The 19,387-nt window shown below is 41.7% G+C and overlaps 1 protein-coding gene and 1 pseudogene across 4 annotated transcripts in view; one reads left to right on the top strand and one right to left on the bottom strand.

Moving 5' to 3' along the window:
• Col14a1 (collagen type XIV alpha 1 chain) overlaps positions 1 to 19,387 on the top strand; it is a 232,495-nt gene that overhangs the window by 171,136 nt on the left and 41,972 nt on the right. For all 4 annotated transcript variants that reach the window (XM_021183602.3, XM_029469983.2, XM_085831724.1 and 1 more), the window contains exons 38-40: positions 1,828 to 1,923; positions 3,151 to 3,204; positions 3,504 to 3,557. In XM_021183602.3, coding sequence (XP_021039261.1) covers positions 1,828 to 1,923; positions 3,151 to 3,204; positions 3,504 to 3,557 — 204 coding nt within the window. The remainder of the gene's footprint in view (positions 1 to 1,827; positions 1,924 to 3,150; positions 3,205 to 3,503; positions 3,558 to 19,387) is intronic.
• Positions 4,941 to 17,154, bottom strand: LOC147000775 (RNA-binding motif protein, X-linked 2-like; annotated as a pseudogene).

The following is a 19,387-nucleotide window of genomic DNA, read 5'->3' as shown; positions in this document are numbered from 1 at the left end:
CATTGTGATTTGATCTGTATCATTTTCTGGATGGGCTTGCTGTTCCTTACCTGACTCCATCTCACGCTGTAAGAAAGGCCAGGGTTGAGTCTGGCCTTTTCTCTGGGTCACCCATGGAGCCCAGGAGCTCCTGTGTTTCCTGGATTCTGCCTCTCAGGGCCTCACTTAGCAGAACTCCATTATTTTTCCAATGGTCTCAGTGGGCAGTGGTTCTCATGATGAATATGAATTAATTCAGATATTTGGTGACCCTAAAGTAACTCATTTTCTCTGACTACTTATTCCCAAAGGGTTGCTGTAGTATGGTTATTTCTGTTTGGCAGTTTTGGCAAACAAAGGGTACAGGTATGCAGTAGATTTGGACAACAGAGTTGTTCAAATGTGGCCCAGAGGTGTCACCTTGCCATCTTTGTGGATAGTATGAGAACAGATAAACTATACCTTCCTTAGGGAAAGTCTCAGAGCCTGCTCATTTCATTGCACCAATTAGATGATAAGAATTTGGATCACAAAGCAATGGTCACTGGTCTCCTCTAGTCTACTTGCTTTTTTATTTGAGATAATTTACAAAGTATACACCCAAATTATACGTACAAAAGAAATCAGTATTTTGAAGAGATCTCACTATATATAGATAATCACAGAAACAGCCCAACTACCCATCAAACGATGAATTGGTAAGAAAAGGTGATGCCTGCACCGGATGGAATACTATTAACCTGGGTAAGAATGTCAAATTTGGTCATTTGTGACCATGAAGATGGACCTTATACAATGTGCAAATAAACCAGGCAGAGAAAATCACAAGTGACTTTATGTATATGTGGAATCTAAAAATTTGTGAAAATTATGAGCAAAACTGGTTACTCAAGGCTCATGAAGAATGAGGCAAAATTGGCCATTATGTATGAAGTTATAGGGGAAATTTCTTCTAATGGTCCACTGTATAGTAGGTTCCATAGGCAACAGTAACATAGTCTATTTCAAAGAAGCTAGAAGGAAGGAGTCTTAATGTTTTACACACACACACACGTTTGTGGCACTAGATGTTCTTACCACCGATTAATATATCACACATGCATTCATGCAGAAGTGGTACCATGTGGTACTGCATTAATATGCACAGCTGTAGCATGTTCACTAGAGTAGGATATTAGCCAGGCACAGGAGATCTTAATTTAATAAAGCAATAGCCTTTGCTGTGGACACCAAATTTGACAGGGAAGAAGAACTTGGTCATGAATAGATATTCTGAGTCGAAGGCTCCTTGTTGAGTTGTTTAAAGCATAAACAGATGGGAGCTACTGATTCTTGACCCTGGGAAAAAGGGAAGATTGAGTTCGGGCTTCTTGGTGGCTGCAGAACTACACTATGGTTCTGCAGGGAGGCCAGGGAGAAAACGTGCTTGGTGTAACATTCTCAGAAAGAGGCTAAGGCACCCTTGGGGTGGAAAAGGACAACGGGGAGAAGGAGAAAGGGCTGCTTATCCAGTTTCCTTCCTGGACCAGGAGGGTGGTCCCGCAGTGCATTCTCCTTTGGGAAGTGTTAGGCAGTTGTGGGTGGACCACTTTCTCACATAATTGGCACAGCACTCTTCCATGCAGAAATAAAATAAATAAAGTTGATGAAACCCTGGTGTGTTTATTCTTGTAGCTTACTGATGACATTTTCCCCAGGAGGTAAATTATTTGAAGCTTTGTGTCTTGCTACCCTCTGAGCATTTCATATCTTTAGAAGTTGATCAGGAAATGAGTGTTGTATACAGGAATGTCTTTTGGGTACTAGAGGACCTAACTTCTAGAGTAATTTTTCTCTCTTGCCTTCTAGGGACCAGAGGGACCTCGGGGAGAAACAGGTCCTGCAGGACCCCAGGGCCCCCCTGGACCCCAAGGACCTAGTGGTCTGTCCATTCAAGGCATGCCTGTGAGTTGTGTGCACATGTTCCCCTGGGCTTTATTGTTATCTGTTTTCCATGAGGACATGAAGAATGAACTCTTATATTCTGTGTCTTACCAATGAGTCTCAGTCCACTTGAAAAATCACAAGGACTGACTATTCATCAGCGCCACAGTCAATGACTTGTTCAGTAATGGTGGTCTTTCAAAAAACAGGCACAATAGGTAGGGGATAAGCATTTGCACAATATTGAACCTGGGGATGGTAGGTCAAGGTGGATAGCCTTTGCTTGGTTGTCTAAGTTCTTTTGTAAAATTGTTATTTCTGTGTGTGTTTGTGTGGTGTGTATGTGTGTGGCATGAGTGTGAGCATGCACTCACGCACTGTGCACATGGATACATGTTTCTGTGGGTGTATTGAATGCAGGTGTGTGTACGTAAGTAGAAGCAGGAGATCATTTTTGGGTGTCCTCCCTAGGAGTCACCTACCTTGGTTTTGTGGGACAGTGCCTTCATTGGCTTAAAACTTGATGAATACACTAGGCTACCTGGCCAGGGAGCCCCAGGGAGTCACCTGTGCCCAGTGCCCCACCCCAATGTTAGGATTACAAGCATAGGATACCATATTCAGATTTTTGTTTTTAATATTGGTCCTGGGGATCAAACTCAGATAGTCTTCCTTAGTGGGGGGCACTAACTTACCCTCCCCAGCCCTTGACTATACTTTGAAAATCTAGAAGGTAACAACTGTTAAACCAGTTCACTATGGATGTGTATCCATTGTGAATGTAGACTATTAAAAGATATCATACAATTCCTTATTTCTACTGTCAACAGAATATAGTTCAACGAGTTTAGATTGTGGGCATTAAGTGGTTATTTTGAAATACTTAATATCTTTGAAAAGAAATTTAATTTAATTCACTGAAATATATATGATTTCAAAGAAGCCATAAATAACATTGAAGTATTTGAAGTATTCCACTCCCCTGCCCCCCCCCCTCGCCTCTGCCACATGTTAGCATTATCAGCTTGGTCATCTGCACACTATGGATTGGAATTGTTACTGTACATGAACATTCAGTTCTGCAGGAATGTTTACATAGATGGTGTAGCATATGTGAGAAGTGAAATGAGACATGTGGCTGATAGTGTAAAGTCAGTTTACTGTTGAAAATACTCTGGTAACAGTGTCGGGCTGAGTCTAGGGACCAAGAACTTGCGAATCTAACTCAGTATACTTTTGGATACTCAGGGAATGCCGGGTGATAAAGGAGATAAAGGAGATGCTGGTCTTCCTGGTCCACAGGTATTACTTTTGCTGCTAATCTTTTGCCAGGGTTAGAAACATGAAGCTTCTGACATCAGCTATGACCTTGGCAGGGTGTCTATAGTAATGACATTTTCCTGTATTCATCCACCCTTCTGAAAGCCAGACTGATTGAGGGTGGGGACATCTATTTCTCAGTAGTAACTTCTGGGTCTCAGTCCTGTGTCCCAGGGGGTTCCCTTTATGCCACTGGCTTTGCTTGGAAGTTGTGGTCTGGTCTAGGAGAGAGGTGAGCTGTTTCCGTAAAGCTGACTCTTTCCTCTTCTTGTCCTCCCTAGGGTGTCCCTGGAGGTGTTGGTTCACCAGGCCGTGATGGCTCACCAGGCCAGAGGGTAAGAACTTGCTAAATGTTGGACTTTAGCAAGGTAGACTTCCTGCCTAGTCAGTTTGCTGCAGACAGGTTTTTATAGATGGACACCAAATTAGGGTTTGTACTTTTCTTCTGCCAGTCTAACTTCTAATATGCATCTGTTTCCCTTCAGCCATTTCTTCTCCGTCTGTTTTTGTTTTCATTAGACTTACCCCAGCTGGTAGCACCTTGGTCTGAATGCTCCCAAGCCTGATTGTTATTTGTACTCAATTGCATCTATTGGCTTAGTAGGTTTTTCTAAGTTCTTTCAGATCCTTGAAGTACAGACCTAAAAGAAAGTAACAACCACACAGATGGAAATCCAAGTAGTATGGTTTATAAAGGCATCTCCATTGGTTTAGTATATCTCAGTTATTTGTCCTTCTTATTGGTTCAAATAGAAAGCACCAAAATAAAGTATAAAATTCATCAAGCTGAAATATGACATTTGTTTCATTGACAAGTTTCCACCAAGCCAGGCTTGGAGGGTTTTGATCTACTGGGAGAAATTCAATTTTTAAAACTTTACCACATGTTATAGTGGGATCAGAGTTCTGGTAGAACAAAGAGTGGGAATCAAGCCAGGCTTAGAGGGTCTGGGACGGATTCCCCAAGGAGGTGCCCTCGAAGCTGCTTCTTGATTGGAAGACAGAGGAGATGAGAAGAGGAAAGCCATTTCAAACAGGAAGAACTGTTTTTGTAAAGAACAGGAACAGTGGGGCAACTTTAGAACAGTGTGTGGCTAAAGATCATAAATCAGCATGTGTAAACATACGTGTATGTGTGCCTATATGCCTGCATAATGCATACATATACAAGTTCATCGTAAAATGCAGTCAGGTTTACCTAGAAAAATAAAAAATTGACCTAAATAAAAAAATAGTACATTTTCAAATGAAAGAGACGCTATCTTCCTTTTAAAATTATTTTTATTTATTCTTTGATAATTTCACATATGTATTCAATATATTTTGATCATATTTTACCATTTCACCTCTTCAGCTCCTCCCAGATCTCCATCACCAACTTTCCCTCCCAACTTGCTCTTGTTTTAATCTACTGAGCTCAGTTAATGAGATCTGTGTATGCATGTGTATAGGACTATTCACTGGATGATGGACAACCCATCAGAGGCCATATCCCTAAAGAAATCTGTCTCTTCCCCAGCATCCCTCAGGTTGGGGTAGGGCTTTGTAAGTTCCTCCAACCAACACGCTGGACTTTTGACTGGTGTGATAACATGTAGGTCCGATGTGTGTGCCTATAGCTGCTGGGAGCTCATATGAACCACAGCCCCGGCATGTCTAGAAAACATTTTACAACAGTCTTTTCCAACCTCTGGTCATTCCACCCCCCCTTTTGATATTTATGTAACAAAATTATTTTTCAAAGAACTGGGCAACTGGAACAGGCTTAAGTTATGTCTACAGTCACTGGTGTGGAAGGACTCTAGCTCCCAAGAGTGACTATGCCTTTTCTGCCTATAGGACTTATCTGGACCCCTACTTCTACTTCTGTGACTCCACCTTTCAGAATGCTCACTCTGCCTGCTGGAATGAGTACCCGAGCTCCTCCCTCTATCCTTATCTCTGCTCAGCTCTTCTCCCTCCCTCCCACTTGAGGACTTGTGCTCATGCGAGGGTTTCTCTGTCTTTGCCTCCCACTCAGGGTCCTCTGCTGTACCATGGCAGGGACTCCTGTCATCAGGAGAGTCTGGTGACTCTTCTTCCCCTTTCCACCTGCAGACTTGTGTGCTCTCTCTGAGTTCTTGCTGCTGTGCTTCTTTGAGCAATGCCCATCCATTTCCTTTACTCTCTTGCTTCTGAAGGACAAAGTGCAGGATGGCATGCCAGCTTGGACCTTGTGTTCAATCTTCTCATTTTCCTTTTTCTCTCTCTTTTTTATTTGTGAGTTTGACATCTTCATCTTCAGAGACTTCAGGAGAAATTGATGGAGTTGTATTGGCACCACAGTCCTTCCCCTGGAGCCTCTAGTCATATCATCCACAGCTTCTGATTCCCAAAGAGCCTGGTAGTTTGACGTATGGTCCACACGGATAGTTCTTTCTTTAATCTTAATTCTATTGAATTTGTCAACAGCCAGAACTGTCATCCTCTGATCTTTTCTAATCTTCTTGTCTCTTACAAGATTAATGTTGACAATCTCCGCATATTGTGAGAACAGACAGATGACATCCTTCTGTCAGTTTGTAAGGAAGCCCTCTTCATATTCACCTCTTCATGCTCTTCTTTTAAGACATTAGCTTCTGGGTGAGGCTATGAAGCACCTTCTTTCCCTTCTTCCATGATGTTCCCTGAGCCTTGGAGAAAGGAGGATATGATAGAGATGTTCAGTTGACACCTCAACACCACACTCATTTATACTCTGCATTTTGACCAGTTGAGAATCTGTATTAATCAGCATTTACTGAAATAAGAAACTGCACTAACCTATGGGTATAATATTTATAAAAATACTGGATACATTTAGCAAAATAACGGTAGTGGGTTCTCTCCTAGGTTCTATGGCCTACCCAGCCATGGGTCCTCAGCTTCATTTACAACACCAGGCATAAATCCCATACTGTTGAGTGGATTTAAATCCAAACAGAAAATAGTTGGCTACCCTAATAATATTCATGCTGCTATTGCACCAATGGATATGCATTGGCAGGCTGATCCTTCTTGTAACTTGCAGAGGTCACAGCTGGATAGGACCATTGATGGCTTTTCTTCCCTAGAGCTGGCACAGCACTCTCTACCACTGTGAAGGCTAGGCAATAGGGTGGGAGGGAGCTTCCAGGTCAGTACCAGCTTAACTTCTCATGTCTTGTGACCTCAGCATGTGTCTGTCTCTTCATTCTCTATCTTACTAAATTATCTCTGATTTAGACTTGTGAGGAACTCCATATTTCTCTTAACTCCTGAATCATAGCGAATGGCAATGAAGATCTTACATCTTGTCCAATGAAGATCAACACAGCATTCAAATAGTATTCCCTGGGGGTTGATACATGCCTTAAGAGGCTAACACTTGCTTAGAAAACTTACTTCTCTACTCTGTTAGACCAGGCTATAGCTTCCCATCATGTTTCTCAAGAATATAGAAATGGAGGGCCAGACCTGGTGACACAAGCCTGTAATTCCAGGATTGAAGAAGGTCTTTTGGGGCTACAAATTGAGCTCAAGGCCAGTCTGGATAGTTTTAAGCTAGTATGGATGGAGCCATAGTTTTAATTCCTAATACTGCAAAAAAGAAAGAAAGAAAAGAAAAGAAAGAAATTAATTTTTTCTTCTGGATGCATAGCTATGGGACTTGAAATCTCTTCTTATCCCACCTTTTTAATAGTAACTTTACATTTGTTTAAAATCTCATCACAGTGTCTGTTTACCAAATGGACCAAGTTTCACTCTAGAACATGTTTAGACTAGTGCTTCTGAGATGGCCTTCCCTGAGAGTTAGATTTATGTATGTCTTGTATGTATGTGGGAGGAGTATCTAGATGTATTTATATGTTTTGGCTAAGCACATAGGCTAAGATCCTGTGTGGTTACACACCTAGATTCCTTCATGGTTTCCAAAGCCCCGAAAACAGCAAGTCTGGAGATTTGGTTGAGTGAGTTTATTTGATTTATCTATGCATAGAGCCCAGTTTTGGCAAAGAACTCTGACCCAACCCTGTTAGGTTAGTGTTTGAATCCTTTGGTTTTAGAATCATTTTTCTTAAAATCCATATATGAAAGCAGATTTTTTTAAAGAAATACTTTTCTATCCACATATGTTCATCTTTACTAATAAAACTTGAGAGCTATCATAAAGTGATAAGATATTGATGCTTGGCTTTCATTTTCCTCTCTCCCTCCATTTAGAAGGAAAGCTCTGAGGATGTGTCTGATGCTCATTATGAAATATGCTTGGATGGGAATGGAGTTCTTTTGTAAATCTGATTGTCAGGGGCATTCACTCGGTATGAAACCACATGGCTTTTAAAGAAGACTGGGTGATTATTGCCTTAGAAAAGTTATCTGAAGACAGTACCGTCTGGCATACAAATTAAGGAAATACTATTCCCACGAAATAACATCGCAGTGCCATGGAACTGTGATGTAGCTGCTTTGCTAGAAGGAAGAACAACACATATTTTTCTCAGTCAGACATATCATAACTGAGCACCTGCACCATGCCATTTACCACACTAGCTTGAAAATTTTCCCATTATAGAATCTGCAGGGAAGATTATGAAAGCAAGCATAGTTTCAGTTAATAAAGAAAGCTATCTGTAAACTGCCTAGAGGAGGAAAAAAATCAGGATAGGCTCTTATGCCTATTCTCCTTGGCAGGGAGAACAATGATTCTTTTAGAGACCATTGAGGAGGAAGGAGGAAGGTCTGGTTAAAGAAGAGTAGTCACTTAGAGGACTCTGATCTATTTAGTCAGATGAGCTGAAGGCTGGGGTGTGTGGGGGGAGATAAAGGTCTAAAAGAATCACTTAGCAGGATCAGGTTTTGATAGAAGTAATTAGACACAGGTTGAGAACCATCTTAGGTGGCATATTCCATCCTGGTCTCTCTGTAGGCAGTGGTAGATTCAGGACTGCTTAGAGAATACTGAGAGCAAACACTTCACAATTAAGCCTATTCTGCTTAATTGTGGCAATAACCATGACACAGAGCTAAGAGAATGGTGGGATTCTCAACCAAAGAAATCGAAAAGCCCCTTTCAAACATTTTTCAATTCTCTGCCTTCTCTTATTGACAGCAAAGTCTTACAGCCCAAACCTCATACTATCACCTCGTGGTTACCTTAGGAAAAGGGTGACCTCTTTTGATGAGTCTGGTGCCAATGTTACCACTGAATTTACCAAGAGGGTAGGAGATTTTGAGAAATAATAAAAAAGAGAAGATATAACCTCTTCTAATATTTCTAGCTTATTCTGGCTTTTCCCAAGGGGGATCTTGGACTCTTGGATACAAATCTTATTTGACACTGGGCTCGAGGCCATAAGTAAGTCTAGCTAGACTTCCCAGAGTAAGTTTCCACCTTGTCCTTGGAAGCCAACAGACCGGCATGTTGAAAGTGATGGTTCAAGCTAATTCAGTCCGGCATCCAGGTTTCACTCTAAGTCAGTCCAACTAAAACATTCTGTGCTTTTCCTTCTTTTTCCTATAAATCTTCCCCCTCCTGTCCCACCCCCTCCTACTTACTTTCTTTTTTCTTAGTATCTGAGTACAGGGCCTTTCTTGTGATCTTCAAACGTCTCTGATGTATGCTAGTCTCCACCCTAACATTCATATGGCCCTAAGGGAAATCAGATAGAGTAGGTATGCAAGGTAAGTAGGTAGTAGGTAGGTAGAAAGATAGATACATAGATAGATGGATCGATCGATCGATAGACAGATAGATAGAGACAAATCAGGGATAGAGAGATAGTTTATATATGGAGAAAATAAATGATAGAAGTTATAGACAGATTATTGCTAGAGAGCTCAATATATTAACATATGATATAGTTAGATAGATAGAGTGTGTGTGTAGGGGATAGATTATTGATAAATGAGAGATAGATAAATAGAGATCATATAGGTAGTAAACGAATTAAAAATACCAGAAAAAAGAAAAAAAGAAAAAGAAAAAGAAAGAAAGACAGCTTCTTTATACTGCTGAGTACTGTTTCCTCCAAGATCAATTTTCTGGCAAGTACCCAAAGGAAAATTTTAGAATTAAAATTTCTGACTTAGATTTACTAAAAGAAGCCTCTCTTCTGACTTAGATTTACCAAAAGAAGATACACAAATTATGAGTAAACATACCTCAGTTCTTCCATGTGGAGAGTGTGTTCATTTTTGAATTGAGGGCAAACCTATGTTGGAATCCTCATTTCCTCAATGGTTCCATCATCCCCATGGGTAGCAGTCACTGGCCTTACTTCTTTGTAAGAGATGAACTGTCACGAAGACGGCTATGCACTTGGATCCTGTTCATGTGGGGAAGGGTACACACCTCACTGCTAACCAGGTCCAGGTTTAAATCCAGAATGTGTAATGTGGGCCCAGCAACTTTACGTAGCCAAGACACTCCTTCGTCATCTGTCAGTCAGGGACATAACATTGCCCTGTATGGAATGTTGTGGAGATTCACTCATATGAACCATTTCCAATGATATAATCTTAAGATACATTATTGGCATCCACTGTTTTTGATACCAGCCTAATGAGTCAGGGCTTTTGTAATGCCTGTGTTTAGTGAAATAACATTTCTGGGAAGATGGTGAAGAAATAGAAAAAGTCAAACAAGTGTAAGAATTTTTTTTAAAAACCATGTGGATCCTACCGTGAAAGAATGCTTGGTGTGTGCTTCTTAGTTGTGAGGTTTTGATGCACACAAAGACCATATTGTGTGGAAAGTTCTGGTTCAGCAGAAATGATTTGGTCTTAAAAATGTACTTGGGAAATTGAACTTGAGTCAACTACTTGGATAGATTTTATTCCTGTCATGAATATTAGATAGTAATGAAAGAGTCATCTAAAAAACACTTTGTGCAGTACTAGAGTCATGAGAATGAGCCCCATGGGTATCTTTCTTCCTCAGAAAAGGCAGCGTAAGCTATTACCACAAAACTGGTAGCCAGAATGATTGGATTTTCTTCTTTGTGGGTCCAACTCTAGATTTTTTTTTAATAAAATTTCAGAAAAACATTTGCACAGTCAGCTACAGGGAAGATGCATTATGCAATTAGAGCCTGGCTGTTTATTTAAAATAATCGATGAACTATTGCATAAAGCATGTAATATGTACAGATGTCTGTCTTCTCATCTTTAATTCTAGGATATTCATGAATACTAGGCAATGGCACCCCATCTTTCCAGACAGAGAACTTGAAGGTCTGAAAGTTGGAGAAAATAAGCAAAGATCAGAACGAAGCAGCTCCGGAGCCAGGAGTTTAGCTCATCTCTCTGGCTCCAACCCTGCACTTGTTACTTCCACAAAATTATGAAAGTAAAGATAGCTGTGGAGTTTCATGATTGAGAAAATCTTCCAAGAAGACACTTAAGTAGCAGGACTCTAATAATGAAGATGTCACACCCCTGTACTTTGCGGGCAGGCATCCAATTTGGGGTTACTTTCTCAGTAAAGTAGGGAACGACCATTCATAAAGTGTGCCTCTAACATCTTAGACCTTTACTTGCCTCATCTGGGAAGGGAGGGGCTTCTGCGGTGTTCAGCTTCCTGCTCTTAGGTTCTCTTGGATCTCTACTTTGCCTCCTCTTGGGATGTTGTCATTCAGGGCAGGGGCAGACGTTTCAATTTTGGTAAACAGGTGGTTCTACCACCTCAGTCCTCAGATTGTTTTTGTTTGTCTGCTTTGTTGTTTTTAATACACAGATCCTGCACTTTAACCTTAGATATTCTTAAAAGAATTCTTAAAAAATAATCTACCTTAATGATTCTATACCATCTGGGGTTTGGAATCAAATAGTCTATTATACAAGCTCTTTTGTATGTCCATTTAGGTTCTTTGATACAGTATTGTTGATATGGTGTTGTTTTAGTCCTATGAAGTTATAAGTGTGAGATAATAAAAATTTATAGCCTTATATTCTAAATTGCATTAAATATATTAGTGTATGCATATACATTTATTAATGCACATACATATATTAGGTGTACACACATAGTCGTCATGTGTGTGTGTCACTAAAAATTCCTCAATGAGACCTAGCATGGTACTATGCAGAAGGACTCATTTTTAATCTTTGCTCCAGGCCAGTGTTTACATAGCCTGTAGCTTTTGGCTGCTTGGCACTTTTATGTGGTAGTTACAAGGTAATCCTTTGTGGCAATCGGCAACCTGATTTCTGGTGGCCAGCTGCTACACTAGCCATGGCGTCTATATTTGATCTAATGCAAAAGAAAAATATAAATGGGAGTTAATAAGTATCCAATGAAGTCACCATTAAATATGGTTTGCATTTTTGTGCAGAAGTGAATTTAGTGTTCATTAGAGTATTAGTAATACTCAAAGTAAAATTTAAGTTAGATTTTGTGTTGCTGAGAACCACAACAAATCACAACTTAGTAATTTGCTCATAGGCAAATACTTCTTAAATAAATTATAAAAATCCTTTTAACTTTTTATTAGCAAGAATTATTTTAATGTGGGCTGTGGGTATGTATTAGTATCTGGAGGTAGGAATATCAAAAAGGTAAAAATGCCTGAAGCTATTCATGTCAACAAGCATATCTGTTTAAGGGTGGCTGACTTTATGCACATTAAAAAATACATCGTATAAAGTATATAGTTTCCCCAAATGTCTCATTTCACCAAATTTGTTGTTTTGAGATAGAGAGGTGAGTAAGCAGTCTCAAGCCCTCCTCTAGTAAGAGGTAATAGATTTTCTCAGAGTGGGCTGTGTCAGGGAATACAGTGGCACCTGGTGAGGGAAACTGTTAGGCTGAGTGCATCTGTTGATTTTGAAGGTACTGTAACAAAGTACTTAAGGCTAGATGATTTGTAAGAGCAGGTAGATTGGAATCTTGAGTGTGGGGAGTCTAAGATCTAGGGAATCACATTTCAGGAGGCCTTTTCATCTCAGGCAGAATGTGGCCGAAGCCATTGACCAGGGAGCGAGAGGGAGCAAGAAAGGTGTTACAACAAGGTCCTTCCATGATGAGTGTGTTTGTCATTCACAGGGGCAGAGCTCTCATGGCCTAAGTAGCCCTCCTAGGTCCTGCCTCTGAAGAAGGCTGCAAAGAGAATTAGGTTTCCAACACATGTGTTTTGTGGGGCACATTCAAACCACAGCAGTTCAACTATCTTGAGTGTGGTGACCTAGATGTTTGCTCTTCTGTAAAAGTTACCCTGTGTCCCCAGCCTGGGTTAGGTGCTTGTCCTGTGTGTCCCCTCAGAATTCTCTTGTGTATTAGCATAGAGGTTGCTATCACTTCACTGTCTGAGAATTCACAAAACTTTGAACTTATTCTCTCCATTGCCAGTCTAGACACCACAGAATGCCTAGCATATCATATCCATGCAAGTATCTCTAAATGTGTGGCAACTTGGAAACTTGTGGCTTACAGTAATGAAGTCATGGGTGATGGCTCTAATTTTTTTATTTATTCACTTTACATCAAAATATCAGCCTCCTCTCTCCCCAGATCCCCTTCATAGCTCCTCCCCTCATTCTACCTCCCCTTCTCCTCTGAGAAGGGGAAGCCCCTCCGCAGGTGTCACCCTGCTCTCATCCCATGCATCATTTACTGAAAGACTAGACACATCCTTTCCCACTGAGGCCAGACAAGGAGGCCCAGTTAGGGAAACAGGATCCACAGGCAGGCAACAGGTTCAGGGACAGCCCTACTCCAGGTGTTGAGGACCTGCATGAAGACCAAGCTGCACATCAGCTACATATGTGCCTGGGACCTAGGTCCAGTCCATGCTCGATCTTTGATTTCGGTTTCTGAGATCCTCCAAGGGTTAGCTGACTTTGTTGGTCTTCCTGTGGAGTTCCTGTCCTCTTTAAGTCCCTCAAATTTAAAAAAAAAATGAAATCAGGTGGGTAGTGGTCATGCACACCTTTAATCCCAGCACTTCAAAGGCAGAGGCAGGTCTGGTTTGAGGCCAGCCTGGTCTACAGAGCAAGTTCCAGGACAGCCATGGCTACACAGAGAAACCTTGTCTTGGATTCTCCCCCCCGCATGGTTGTGATTTTATATTTAGGATTAAGAAGACATTTGAAGAAGATGGCTTTGACTTTTTTCCTCCTATGAAGTTAAGGCTAACATTCTTCCATTTTATATGTAAATTTTAAGGGATGTGTAATGGAAATCAGAAACTCACAGGAGCCTTAAAAACCAACATTCAATTGTTCATTTCTTCAAATGTTTTAGTCCATAAAAGAAAATGTCAGAACAAGATCCACTGTGATCACATCTCAGCCTTTGGCTCAAGTGAGAGAGAAGCTCTATTGCCTTGGGTGCCATTGGTGCGCTGACCAGATCCACTTTACCTGGGAAATGGGCTCCATCTCACAGCCAAACGTTGTTCATTTCCCTTGAAAGTTATCCTAGAAAATGGCATGTCAGTCCCTGAGCCTTAGTGAACCAACATGCTCTGTACAACATCAGCCTGCGCTCCCGATGGGTTCACACAGACCGACTTAAGATGACCCACTTTTCTGCCTGCCTCATCTGTCCTGTTTCCCTTCCTCCCCTGCCTCCTTTCAGATTTCCTCCCAAGATCCATACAGGTAGAAACCAGCCACACATGGGTGCAGGTCTGCTTCAAAGAAACTGTCCCCCAAGAATGTAGTGAAGTGGAATTTTGTCTTCCCAAGTTAGATGAGTCCAGATCGGAGAGTATGAAGAAGGGCTGGTGATGTAGCTCAGTCACTGAGTACTTTCTTAGCTTGTACAACACATCTAACTGACTGCCCACACTATGAAAAATATGAAGAACACTAAGAATGAATGACATTAGCATTTCCTTCTATCCTCTACATTGCCAGACTCATTGTAGCATCAATTAAATCACTTGCTGGACCTGTGCAAAGAACCCCTGGAACCATGATCTGTCAATGGCTGCTCTGTGCACTAGAACACTGTTAGGAATGGAATACTGAACAACACATAAGCTTTGCTCTAAACATAGGAATCCGGTATGGCCGCACCTAAACCTGCTGCCTAGGCACAGAACATGTAACTAAGGAGCATCTTTCTCACTAACTGCACACCCAGTTAAGCTCCCGAGTAAGAACCCCATTTCACTGTGCTCCCTCCCAGACAGAACATGTTGTGTCTATAAATCAGGAGTGTGCAGACATGTCTACAACAGTGTCTTTCAGTGTCAGCAGAGAACTGGATACAGGCTCCTGAGTTTTCACACTCCTCCCCCTGGGGCACAGAGCAGGGTGGAAATGCATTACTTCCTGCCAATCTTCTAGGGAACAGTGCAATTTTGTTTGTTTAGAAATGTCTTCCTCTGGGAAAATATGTCATGGCTCAGCTCTCCTTTTGAATAGGCCCCTCTCTGTTGGATGAGGGATATTTTCCTCCTGAGCACTGTTGGATCTGAGGCATGGAAGGCTCTTAATACTGTTCTGACCCAGGTTGCTTCTCCTTCTTGTCTGGTCCTAGACAACATCGAAGGCAGGAACTAAATGGAGTCCTGTTAAAACTGCTTTCATATGTGCTACAGCCTGTTTTTGTCATATGAAAACTTCTTCTGAAAAAAATATATATTTTCAATTTTTCTTTAACATTTTACTTTTTATTGAGAATTTTATACACTCACACAATGCATTTTGATCAAATTTCTCCCCATCCTCCAATTCCTCTGCATCCACCACTGGTTTTCTCTCCCAACTTCATGTGCTTCCTCTGGTTCTCTTCCTCTTCCTCCTTTTCCTCCCCCTCCTCCCCTCCTCCTCCTTCCCCTCCTCCTCCTTCCCCTCCTCCTCCTTCCCCTCCTCCTCCTTCCCCTCCTTCTCCTCTCTCTCCTCCTCTCCCTCTTCTTCCTCCCCCTCCTCCTCTCCCTCTTCTTTCTCCCCCTCCCCCTTCTCCTCCCCCTCTTCCTCTTCCCCTTCCTCCTCTTCCTCCCCCATCTCCTCCCACTCCTCCTTCTCCTCTTCCTCTTCCTCTCCATCCTCCTCCCCCCTCCTTGTTTATCTTAGTTTGGGTTTTGTGGCTGGGAAGAGACACTATGACCCTGGCAACTCTTGTAAACTAAAACACTTAATTTGGGGCTGGCTTACAGTTTTAGAGGTTTAGTTCTATTGTCATGGCTGGGAACATGGCAGCATGTAGGTAGACCTGGTGCTGCAGTAGGAACTGAGAGTTCTATGTCTGGATCCACAGAGAGCAGGAAGAGATTGTGTGCTACACTTGGAGAAGGTTGAGCACAGGAGACCTCAAAGCCCACCCTCCACAGTGATACACTTCCTGTAACAAGGCCACACCTCCTAACAGTGCCACTCCCTATGGCCAAGCATCCTAACCCAGGAGTCTATGGGGGCCATTCCTATTCAAACTGCCACAGTGTTGTTGTTGCTTTGTTTTTTAAGCCCCCTGGGTGTGCTTAGTCCTGCCTGTTGTGAGTGGGCATAGGACCATCAGCTGGAGCTGTGGGAAGCCTCTCAGGGGATGTTTGAAGAAACCTCCTCTCCTTACCTAGGCAGCCATCTCAGCTAGGGGTAGAACTTCATAAACCTTTCCCAATCCATGTTGTAACTCTAGGTCCAGGAGATCTGTTGTCCTCCTCTGGCTTCCAAGGGCACCCCACACAGGGAATAGCATATACACATAGCATATACACATAGCACAGGGAGCATATGCAGATAGCACAAATATTCATATACACATAAATAAAAACTTAAATAAAACTGATATTTTAAAAACTTTTTATATGAAGATTTTTCTGTCCTTTCTTACCTCCATGTTTTCTCATTTATAAAACGAGGCTGTTGGGCTGGAAGACCCTGGCCATCTCTTACATACACTGGTTTATGGATGTTCTTTTCCCAGGAAACACTACATTTAAAATCCAGTGAAGATAATTCATTCATGACAAGGCCTCTCTGGAATTTTCTTAATTTTACCGTGCATCTAAGACTGGTCTCAAATTTTCATGCAATCCCCCTGCCTCAGCCTTCTGAGTACTAAGAGAGGCATGAACCATCAAACGTTACTAAAATGTTTATTTATTACGCTTACATCAGAATAAATTTTTGTTGTTTAATTAACAGATTCAAGGAAGGATGGAGAGAGAGAGATAGAGAGAGACAGAGACAGACAGAAAGACAGACAGAGTCATTGTGTGTGTAACTTAGTCTGTGTGCGGACTTACCCTTAGGCAAAGCCTTACTGTGTAGCCTAGGCTAGCCTCAAACTCATATTGTCCCAGCCTGTGCCTTCTGAGTATTGAGATTATAGATGCATACCATCACATCCAGTTCTAAGTCCAATAGTTTTTACTAATGTGAAAACCAGAAATGTTATAAATGACAGCAACAATACCATATGTATCAGCCTTGGATAATGGCCATAATGATCCGAACATGTAAATGACTTTATGCAGAACAGGACAATTAAATAAAGCCCAGTAATGGCTATCTCTTGTCTGAAACCTAGCACAAGCAGCAAGGGTGGGAAGAGCAGGAGTCTCCATCTCACATAGTCCTTCTGCAGCCTCTGCCTTGGAGCATTCTTCAATGCTCAGCCTCTAAAGTTGCTTCAAGAGGAACTAGGAAGTGGAACGCCACCAACGGGAAATGTTTATGAGCCAAGGCTGAAACTGGCCTCCTTCTTTGGCCAGTGCTCAGGCACGAGGCTCCACCTGGACTGTGAGGAGGCTGAAAAAAGAAGCCAAGCAATGTGCCAGGCAGAAAAGGCAAACCAGGAATATGGGTGAGCATTCGCCTCCCTGGCTGCCTTTTGTGCTAAGACTCATTGGCACAGAGAGGGTTTGAGAGCATTGTCAAGGGCCTGGACAACCTATCCTTCATGTACACTTACCCTATGCCATCTCTCGAAGCCTTCTGGACTGCCCACATCCCCACCCCCACAAGCTCATTACGCCACAGCATCGTTTGGTACTTGGCGCTGGAAGAGGTGACACTTATGTAGAGTTCTTGTGTTTTTTTTTTTTTGATTTTTAATATTTTTAATGTTTTTATTACATTTTTATTACAATTTTCCTCAATTACATTTCCAATGCTATCCCAAAAGTCCCCCATAGCGCCCCCCACTTCCCTACCCACCCATTCCCATTCTTTTGGCCCTGGCATTCCCCTATATTGGGGCATATAAAGTTTGCAAGTCCAATGGGCCTCTCTTTCCATTGATGGCCGACTAGGCCATCTTTCGATACATATGCAGCTAGAGACAAGAGCTCCAGGGTTCTGGTTAGTACATCATGTTGTTCCAACAATAGGGTTGCAGATCCCTTTAGCTCCTTGGGTACTTTCTCTAGCTTCTCCATTGGGAGCCCTGTGATACATCCAATAGCTGACTGTAAACATCCACTCCTGTGTTTGCTAGGCCCCGGCATCGTCTCACAAGAGACAGCTATATTTGGGTCCTTTCAGCAAAATCTTGCTAGTGTATGCAATGGTGTCAGCGTTTAGAAGCTGATTATGGGATGGATCCCTGGATACGGCAGTCTCTAAATGGTCCATCCTTTCATCACAGCTACGAACTTTGTCTCTGTAACTCCTTCCCTGGGTGTTTTGTTCCCAATTCTAAGAAGGTGCACAGTGTCCACACTTTGGTCTTCATTCTTCTTGAGTTTCATGCGTTTATCAAATTGTATCTTATATCTTGGGTATCCTAAGTTTTGGGCTAATATCCACTTATCAATGAATACATATTGTGTGAGTTCTTTTGTGATTGTGTTACTTCACTCAAGATGATGCCCTCCAGGTCCATCCATTTGGCTAGGAATTTCATAAATTCATTCTTTTTAATAGCTGAGTAGTACTCCATTGTGTAAATGTACCATAATTTCTGTATCCATTCCTCTGTTGAGGGACATCTGGGTTCTTTCCAGCTTCTGGCTATTATAAATAGGGCTGCTATGAACATAGTGGAGCATGTGTCCTTTTACCGGTTGGGACATCTTCTGGATATATGCCCAGGAGAGGTATTGCTGGATCCTCCGGTAGTACTATGTCCAATTTTCTGAGGAACCGCCAGACTGATTTCCAGAGTGGTTGTACAAGCTTGCAATCCCACCAACAATGGAGGAGTGTTCCTCTTTCTCCACATCCTCGCCAGCATCTGCTGTCACCTGAATTTTTGATCTTAGCCATTCTGACTGGTGTGAGGTGGAATCTCAGGGTTGTTTTGATTTGCATTTCCCTGATGATTAAGGATGTTGAACATTTTTTCAGGTGTTTCTCTGCCATTCGGTATTCCTCAGGTGAGAATTCTTTGTTCAGTTCTGAGCCCCATTTTTTAATGGGGTTATTTGACTTTCTGGAGTCCACCTTCTTGAGTTCTTTATATATATATTGGATATTAGTCCCTTATCTGATTTAGGATAGGTGAAGATCCTTTCCCAATCTGTTGGTGGTTTTTTTGTCTTATTGATGGTGTCTTTAGCCTTGCAGAAGCTTTGTAGTTTCATGAGGTCCCACTTGTCAATTCTCGATCTTACAGCACAAGCCATTACTGTTCTATTCAGGAATTTTTCCCCTGTGCCCATATCTTCAAGGCTTTTCCCCACTTTCTCCTCTATAAGTTTCAGTGTCTCTGGTTTTATGTGAAGTTCCTTGATCCACTTAGACTTGACCTTAGTACAAGGAGATAGGAATGGATCGATTCGCATTCTTCTACATGTTAACAACCAGTTGTGCCAGCACCATTTGTTGAAAATGCTGTCTTTCTTCCACTGGATGTTTTTAGCTCCCTTGTCGAAGATCAAGTGACCATAGGTGTGTGGGTTCATTTCTGGGTCTTCAATTCTATTCCATTGGTCTATTTGTCTGTCACTATACCAGTACCATGCAGTTTTTATCACAATTGCTCTGTAGTAGAGCTTTAGGTCCGGCATGGTGATTCCACCAGAGGTTCTTTTATCCTTGAGAAGAGTTTTTGCTATCCTAGGTTTTTTGTTATTCCAGATGAATTTGCAGATTGCACTTTCTAATTCGTTGAAGAATTCATTTGGAATTTTGATGGGGATTGCATTGAATCTGTAAATTCTAAAAAGTCCTTAATTTCTTTCTTTATTCCTTCCTTGACCAAGGTATCATTGAGAAGAGTGTTGTTCAGTTTCCACGTGAAGGTTGGCTTTCTATTATTTATTTTGTTATTGAA

This window comes from Mus caroli, unplaced genomic scaffold (genome assembly GCF_978045245.1).
Source record: "Mus caroli unplaced genomic scaffold, Mus_caroli_1 scaffold_16, whole genome shotgun sequence".
Classification (NCBI taxonomy): Eukaryota; Metazoa; Chordata; class Mammalia; order Rodentia; family Muridae; genus Mus; species Mus caroli.
This window is presented reverse-complemented; position numbering and strand designations above follow the sequence as displayed.